At 39.5% G+C, this 8,791-nt stretch overlaps 1 protein-coding gene across 1 annotated transcript in view; it reads left to right on the top strand.

Annotated features, from left to right (window-relative positions):
• The window catches only part of ttn.2 (titin, tandem duplicate 2), a 179,207-nt gene that overhangs the window by 153,789 nt on the left and 16,627 nt on the right, over positions 1-8,791 (top strand). Inside the window, exons 208-219 of the mRNA XM_087268376.1 lie at positions 7-303; positions 408-995; positions 1,087-1,389; positions 1,548-2,132; positions 2,341-2,640; positions 2,733-3,035; positions 3,128-3,433; positions 3,526-5,292; positions 5,383-5,676; positions 5,966-6,244; positions 6,334-6,633; positions 6,717-8,783. Of these exons, the coding sequence (XP_087124502.1) occupies positions 7-303; positions 408-995; positions 1,087-1,389; positions 1,548-2,132; positions 2,341-2,640; positions 2,733-3,035; positions 3,128-3,433; positions 3,526-5,292; positions 5,383-5,676; positions 5,966-6,244; positions 6,334-6,633; positions 6,717-8,783 (7,389 nt within the window). The remainder of the gene's footprint in view (positions 1-6; positions 304-407; positions 996-1,086; positions 1,390-1,547; positions 2,133-2,340; positions 2,641-2,732; positions 3,036-3,127; positions 3,434-3,525; positions 5,293-5,382; positions 5,677-5,965; positions 6,245-6,333; positions 6,634-6,716; positions 8,784-8,791) is intronic.

Genomic DNA, 8,791 nt, shown 5'->3' with positions numbered 1-8,791 from the left:
TTTTAGAAAAACCAAGCCCACCACCCAAGCTTGGGGTAACTGATGTCACAAAAGAAAGTGTCTCACTAGCATGGCTTAAACCAGAACATGATGGAGGAAGCAGAATAACAAACTACCTGGTTGAGGCCCTTGAAAAAGGACAACAAAAGTGGATAAAGTGTGGTTCCACCAAATCCACTCATTTCGTTGTTGATGGTTTGAGAGAAAATGCTGAATACTACTTCAGAGTTCGTGCTGAAAACCATGCTGGGCTAAGCGACCCCAAAGACATGGTTTTACCTGTGCTTGTTAAAGACCAGCTGGGCAAGTTATTTATTATGGATTGTTTTTTATTTTTGAACATATGTAATATTTAAATACCACTTGTTGAATTATTATCTAATGCTGTTGCTTTCTGTAATCAACAGAGGCGCCAGAAATTAATATGAAGGACTTCCAACACAATACTGCCTATGTTAAGGCAGGTTCAAATCTCAAGATTGAGATCCCCCTTACTGGTAAACCTTTACCAAAAGTTTCCCTGTCTAAAGATGGACAGGTTCTAAAGTCTACCATGAGATTCAACTTTGATGTGACAACTGACTCCCTTATAATTTATTTGCGTGAGAGTGTTGCTTCAGATGCAGGCAGATATGATATCACAGCCTCTAACTCTAATGGAACCACAAAATCTTTTGTGAATGTTGTGGTTCTTGATAGACCAGGTCCAGCGGTTGGGCCTGTTGAAATGTGTGATATCACAGAGGACAGTGTGAGTCTGAAGTGGTTGCCTCCTGCATATGATGGTGGAAGCCCAATCACCAACTACATTGTTCTCAAACGTGAGACCACTACTGCCAACTGGATAGAAGTTTCATCTGCTGTTGCAAGGTGCACAATCAAGATCATGAAGCTGAATACTGGCGTTGAGTACCAGTTCAGAATCAAGGCTGAGAATCGCTTTGGCATCAGTGAGCACATTGATTCACAAACTGTGACAGTCAGTCTTCCATACAGTGAGTAAAATATATATCTTCATATACAAACTGACAAGTACAAATTCATGGCTATTAAGCACTAATGAAAAACTACTCCATTTTGTTTCAGCACTTCCTGTGGCACCTTCACAACCATGGGTGTCAGCTGTAACAAAGGAAAGTATCGTTGTAAACTGGAAGGAGCCATCCTCAGATGGTGGAAGCCATGTCTTCGGATATCACCTTCAAATGAAAGACAGAAACAGTATTCTTTGGCAGAAAGTTAACACAACTGTTATTCGTGCTACACACTTTAAAGTAACAAATGTGAATGCTGGTTTGATCTACGAGTTCAAGGTTGCAGCTGAAAATGCTGCTGGTATTGGTCCAATTAGCAAGTCCTCAGATCCTGTGCTTGCAATCGATGCTTGTGGTAAGTATTTTTGCATATTAATTTGAATTAATATTGTTATATAATTAATTTTAGTTTATATATATATATATATATATATATATATATATATATATATATATATATATGTATATGTATAAAATACAAATTATTCTTAACCATTTTTTTTTTCTTTACAGAACCTCCCAACAGTGTTAGAGTCACTGATATCACAAAGAACTCTATTAGTCTAGCCTGGCAGAAACCTTCATATGATGGTGGAAGTAAAATTACTGGATATTTAATTGAAATGAAAGATGGTCCAAAAGGCAGATGGTCAAAAGCTAATTTGACAAATGTTACTGACACCAAGTTTACTGTATCAGGCTTGACTCAGAATGAATCTTATGAATTCCGAGTCATGGCTAAAAATGCAGTTGGTTCAGTCAGTAACCCATCTGAAATTGTTGGACCAGTCACATGTGTGGACACTTATGGTGCCCCTGAGGTTGATCTTCCTCAGGAATATCTCGATGTTGTGAAATACAAAGCTGGTGCTACGGTTCAGCTTAAAATTGGTATTGTTGCTAAACCTCAACCAACAATTGAATGGTACAAGGACGGAAAAGAACTTGAGTCTGGAGCACAGATTTCTATTTCCAACACCACTGAGTTTACATGCATTTCAGTCAGGGAAGCCACTCGTCTGAATACTGGAACATACGAACTCAAGATCAAGAACTCTTTAGGCTCTGCATATGCTGCGGTTAGAGTACTTGTTCAAGGTAAGTTTAAATTTTTACTGCTAAATAACTTTTCATAACTTGCATCATATTTATCATCACATCTAATAATAATTCTGTTTTTTGAATAACATGTTTTTAATTTAATTAAAAAGTGGATGTATAAAACATTTAATAAATTGTATGCCTCGATGCATCAACTTTAAAAGCCCTAATCTGAATTACTCTGACTTTTTGCTCACTTTTTCAGACAAACCTGGACCCCCTGCTGGAGAGATACAGTTTAAGAAAATCACAGCTGATACTATGACCATCATGTGGGATCCTCCAGCTGATGAAGGTGGCGCAATGGTCACCCACTACATTGTGGAGAAACGTGAGACAAGCAGAATTATGTGGTCCATAATCTCAGAAAAATTACAAGACTGCATTGTCACAGTCCCAAGGCTAATTAAGGGCAATGAATACATCTTCCGTGTTCGTGGCGTAAACAAACATGGAGTTGGTGATCCTTTGGAATCTAGACCAGTAATTGCACAGAATTCCTTTGGTAAGAAGTTTTTTTTTTACTGTTTATTTATTTATTTATTATTACATTTGTTATCTATTGTGATTTAATGTATTTTTTTTTTCTTTTCACAGTTCATCCTAGTCAGCCTTCTAAACCTCAAGTCACCATGATTACAAGGTCAACAATGACTGTGGTGTGGGAAAGACCAAGTTTGGATGGTGGCAGTGACATTGATGGATATTACTTAGAGAAACGAGAGAAGAAAAGTCTACAGTGGTTCAAGGTTATAAAAGATCCAATCCGTGATACCAGACAAAAAGTCCACAACCTCACAGAAGGAAATGAATATCAGTATCGTGTCTGTGCAATCAACAAAGCTGGTGCAGGTCCATATTCTGATGTCTCCATCTTCTACAAAGCTTATGACCCAATTGGTATGTTTTTTTTTTCTCTAGACTGTTTTTAAGAATGTGAATATAAATGAGTATAATGTATGCAATCATAAACATATAAATTGCTGTTTTAGATCCACCAAGTGAGCCTACCAAGCTCAGAGTTGTTGATTCAACAAAGACATCAATTACTCTTGGATGGGTGAAGCCTGTTTATGATGGTGGGAGCGAAATCACAAGCTACGTTATTGAACAAAGAATAGCTGATGAGACAGAATGGGTCACTATAAGTTCTAAAGGAGAAGTAAGAACTACTGAGTTTGTTGTGTCCCATTTAAAACCTGGAGTTTACTACTACTACCGTGTCTCTGCTGTGAATTGTGTTGGAACTGGACGTTCGATTGAGATTGTGCAGCCAGTGCAGGCCAAAGATATTCTGGGTTTGTACTTTTTAACGGTCAAAATTATAAAATGTTTTACTGATTTTTCTTACAATAGCCTAATCAAATATGTTTCTTTTTCAATTTAACAGAGGAAGCTGATGTGGATCTTGACATCTCAATGTCAACTCAGTACATAGCTAAGGCTGGTAGAGATGTTGAAATTGTAATTCCTCTTAAGGGTAGACCTGCCCCAAATGTTACATGGCGAAAGGGAGACAAAAACATTAGTGGTGATGCAAGATATGCCATCAGAAACACAGAATACTCAACTACACTGATCATTCCAAAAGTCACAAGGGATGACACTGGCAAATATCTTCTTGAAATTGAAAATGGAGTTGGGGAGCCAAAAACCATCACAGTTTCTGTTAAAGTATTGGACACACCATCTGCCTGTAACAGGTTGATAGTGAAGAATGTGACAAGAGGTAAACTTACTCTAAGCTGGGAACCACCTTATATTGATGGTGGCTCTCCAATCACAAATTACGTTGTTGAAAAGAAGGATGCTAAAATGAAGGCATTCACTATTGTGACAAATGAATGTGCCAATACAACCTATAAAGTTGATGGACTGTCTGAAGAAATTTCTTATTTCTTCCGTGTTTCTGCTGAAAATGAATATGGTGTTGGCGATCCTTGTGAGACTGAGCAGCCTGTGAGAGCAACAGAGATGCCTGGTGCTATAAAAGATCTTGTACTGGTGGACTCAACTAATACATCTGTATCACTGGCATGGACAAAGCCAGATCATGATGGTGGAAGTCACATTAATGAGTACATTATTGAGAAAAAAACAAAGGATGAAGAAACATGGAGCTCTGGTGGCACATGCAGACGTTGCCAGTGTGAAGTAACTGAACTTAAAGAGCTTTCTGAAGTTTACTTTAGAGTTTTTGCAAAAAATGAGAAGGGTCGCAGTGACTTCTCTCAAATCGGGCCAATCACTGTAAAGGAATTCCTTATACCTCCTGAGGCAAACCTTATTGATTATCCTAATGGAGAATTAAGTGTTCGCATTGGACAAAATGTGAATATTGACTTACCCTACAAAGGTAAACCCAAACCAATTATTCAGTGGATGAAAGACGATGTTATACTCAAGGAAAGTGAACAAGTTCGTTTCAGGCAAACAGAGAACAAGGCAAGTCTCATTGTAAGAAATGCAAGAAAGGAAAATGCAGGAAAATACACCTTGGTACTTGATAACAAACTTGTCAAGAACTTCTTTGACATCAAAGTCATTACACTTGGGCCACCATCTCAGCCCATAGGCCCAATCCGTTTTGATGAAATTAAAGCCCAGAGTATTATTATCTCATGGGATGTACCCCAAGAAGATGGCGGAGGAGAGATCACCTGCTACAGTGTAGAAAAGCGAGAGACATCTCAAGCAGCATGGAAGATAGTTTGCTCTAGTGTGGTCAGGACAACATTCAAGATACCAAATTTAGTTAAGGGTACAGAATACCAATTTAGGGTGCGTGCAGAGAACAAATATGGAGTAAGTGATCCTCTAACCTCACCAGATGTGGTCGCTCAACACCAATATAAGCCACCAGGTCCACCAGGAAAACCTGTAGTATTCAATGTTACAAGTGATGGCATGACTGTTCAGTGGGATGCCCCAGGTTTTGATGGTGGTTCTCCAATCACTGGATACCACCTTGAGAAGAAAGACAGGAACAGCTTATTGTGGATGAAAGTGAATACCAGTGTTATTTCTGGAAGAGAATACAGAGTCATTGGACTTATTGAAGGTCTGGAATATTCATTCAGAGTGTATGCACAAAACAATGCTGGAATGAGTCCAGTCAGTGAACAGAGCAAACACAAACTGGCAATTTCTCCTGTTGGTAAGTTTTAATAATTTTTATTGTCACATCAATCCGTGATGATATTTTACAATGTTTAGGTTTGTAATTGTGCCATTTTTCTCTTATTAGATCCTCCTGGCACACCTAACTGCATTGATGTTACAAGAGACTCTGTAACACTTCAATGGGAACCACCAAAACGTGATGGAGGCAGTAGGATTGTAGCATACAGTGTTGAAAGACGTCAAGGAAGAGCACGTTGGTTGAGATGCAATTTCATTGATGTTAGCGAATGTCAGTTTACAGTAACAGGCCTTGCTGCTGGAGATCGCTTCGAATTCAGGGTAATTGCCAGAAATGCTGTTGGAACAGTTAGTCCACCATCCCAGTCCTCTGGCTACATCATGACCAAGGATGAAAGTGGTATGTACTGGCAAAGGCATCGAGTGCATATTGATCAACATTTTTATTGCAATTCATCAATGTAGATTTTGTCAAAGCGGCTTAACATAGATGAAGTTCTAGTAAATTGAAACTGCTTCTGTCCAGTTTTCACAGTTGAATTTCAGTTTAGTTCAGTTCTGTATAATGTAAAGGACTGCTAAAAGTTGTGAATGTTCTGATTGTTAAGAATTAAACATATTCTAATAAGTGCGAATTTTCCCAAAGGAGTTATTTAGTAATAAATAAATAACTTTTAATTTCTTTTTAGTCATCCCTCAGATTGAATTTGAAGCTGAGAAATCCCTCACCATCAAGGCAGGAGAAAATATTAAACTCAGCTGCAGTATAAGTGGACGTCCTGTACCTCAAGTTACTTGGTATAAAGATGGAAAGGAAGTTGACAAAATGCTTGTTGACATCACAACTGTTATTGGATCAAGCTCACTGTTCATCAGAGATGCTGACCGTAACCATCGTGGTATCTACACAGTTGAGGCCAAGAACAGTTCCGGCACAACAAAAGTGGATGTTCTTGTTAGAGTACAAGGTATGGTCTGAAAAAAGTTTGGATTTATAAAAATTACAAAGAAAGGTCTTCATCTTTTTCATTGCTTATATGTATTCTGTGTTCTTCAGATACTCCTGGACCACCCGAAGGCCCACTTCGCTTTACAAATATTTCTGCAGAGAAAGCAACTCTTTGGTGGAGCCCACCTGAAAATGATGGCTGTGCAGCCATCAGTAATTATGTGATTGAGAAGCGTGAGACTTCCAGAATTTCATGGGCACTTGTAACATCCAAGTGTGAAGCCTGCTCCTTCAATGCCACAAAACTGATTAAAGGAAATGAATATCAGTTCCGTGTATCCGCTGTCAATAAATTTGGAGTTGGCAAGCCACTAGAGTCTGATCCAATCATTGCTCAGATGCAGTACAGTAAGTAAAGTTGTTCTTGATCTAGTTCTTTGCTTATTTAGTATTGATTGTTCTTTTCTTTAACACATTTTTATATCTCACAGCTGTGCCAGATGCACCTGGAACACCTGACTGTACTCATGTGACAGGAAACAGTATTACTCTGTGCTGGACAAGACCAAGACATGATGGTGGAAATGAAATTAAACAATACATCCTTGAAAGACGGGAAAAGAAGAGTTTAAGATGGGTGAAGGTTTCAGCTAAAAGACCAATAACTGAGCTTAGGCACAGAGTAACAAACCTTACAGAAGGGAATGAATATGAATTCCGTGTTATGGCTGAAAATGGTGCTGGAATTGGACCTGCAAGTGGTATATCCAGATTGTTCAAGTGCAGAGAGCCAACAAGTGCACCCAGTGCACCAACTTTGGTGAAGGTCATTGATTCCACCAAGACGTCTGTTACCCTGGCATGGACCAAACCAGTGTTTGACGGTGGTTTGGAAATCATTGGTTACATTATAGAGATGTGCAAGGCAAGCCTTGAGGAATGGCACCGAGTCAACAATCAGACGTGCATCCAGACACATTACAGAGTAACAGAGTTAGAATCAGGTGAAGAATATAAATTCCGTGTTTGTGCTGTCAATGGTGCTGGCAAGGGAGAATTCTCTGAGACTCCACATATAGTACAAGCAGTTGACAGACTGACCTCGCCAGAAATTGATATAGATGCAGACTTCAAGCAAACACATATTGTAAAGAATGGTGGAACTGTCAAACTTCATATTCCTTTCCGTGGAAAACCAGTTCCACTTGCCACATGGACAAAGGCAGATGGAGATCTTGGTGTAATGGTGGATATAAATACAACCGATACATTCAGCACCTTGACAATTGAAAATTGCACTAGATATGATGCTGGCAAATATACACTCTCTCTTGAAAACAACAGTGGCCGTAAAACCATTACACTAACAGTCAAAGTGTTGGACACACCTGGACCTCCAGGACCTCTTTCATTCAAGGATGTGACAAGGGGTGCTCTGACACTTATGTGGGATGCACCATCAAATGATGGAGGGGCACGTGTTCATCACTACATTGTTGAAAAGCGAGAGGCAAGTCGATTAAGTTGGCAGGAGGTCAGTGAAAGGTGCACACGTCAAATCCTGCGAGTCATCAACCTTGATATTGGTGTGGCATACTTTTTTAGAGTTACAGCTGAAAATCAATACGGCAAAGGTGAGCCATATGAAATGACAGAGCCTATTATAGCCACAGAAGAGCCTGCATCTCCCAAGCGACTGGATGTCATTGATACAACATCCACAACAGCTAGCCTAGTGTGGATGAAACCTGAGCATGATGGCGGAAGCCGAATTACTGGATACATTGTTGAGACTAGAAAGAAGGGCTCTGCTAACTGGGTTTTTGGAGGTCAAACTAAATCTCTGAAAATGGTTCTTGAAGGCCTGGTTGAGAACACTGAATATGAGTTCCGTGTAAAGGCTCAGAATGATGCTGGCATAAGTCAACCACGAGATGCACTAGCCTCTGTCATTATAAAGGAGCCACGTATAGAGCCAACCGCAGATCTGAGTAGTATAGATAAACAACTCATTACTTGCAAAACTGGAAATTCTTTTGCCATTGATATTCCAATAAGTGGCAGACCAGCCCCCAAGGTAACATGGAAGCTTGAAGAAATGAAACTTAAAGAAACAGACAGAGTCTCGATTAAGATCTCTAAAGACAGAACCACTCTGCTGGTTAAGGATGCCAAGAGGGGCGACAGTGGAAAGTATTATCTCACGCTTGAAAATGCAGCTGGATCAAAGACATTCACTGTTACGGTTATTGTCATTGGTAGACCAACCCCACCAACTGGACCTGTTGAAATTTCAGGAGTATCATCAGAATCCTGTGTGTTGACTTGGGGAGAACCTAGTGATGATGGTGGAACAGACATAACCAACTATATTGTTGAGAAACGTGAGTCTGGCTCCACAACATGGCAGGTTGTGAATTCAAGTGTGAAACGGACCACCATCAAAGTAACTCATCTCACCAAGTACATGGAGTACACTTTCAGAGTCTCTGCTGAGAACAAGTTTGGTGTTAGCAAGTCCATTGAATCTCAAGCTATTGTTGCTGAACATCCATTCAGTGAGTAT

Source organism: Danio rerio, chromosome 9 (genome assembly GCF_052040795.2).
Source record: "Danio rerio strain M-AB ecotype USA chromosome 9, GRCz13ab, whole genome shotgun sequence".
Taxonomy (NCBI): Eukaryota; Metazoa; Chordata; class Actinopteri; order Cypriniformes; family Danionidae; genus Danio; species Danio rerio.
The sequence above is the reverse complement of the archived record's forward strand: the minus strand, read 5'-3'. Positions and strand labels throughout refer to the sequence as shown.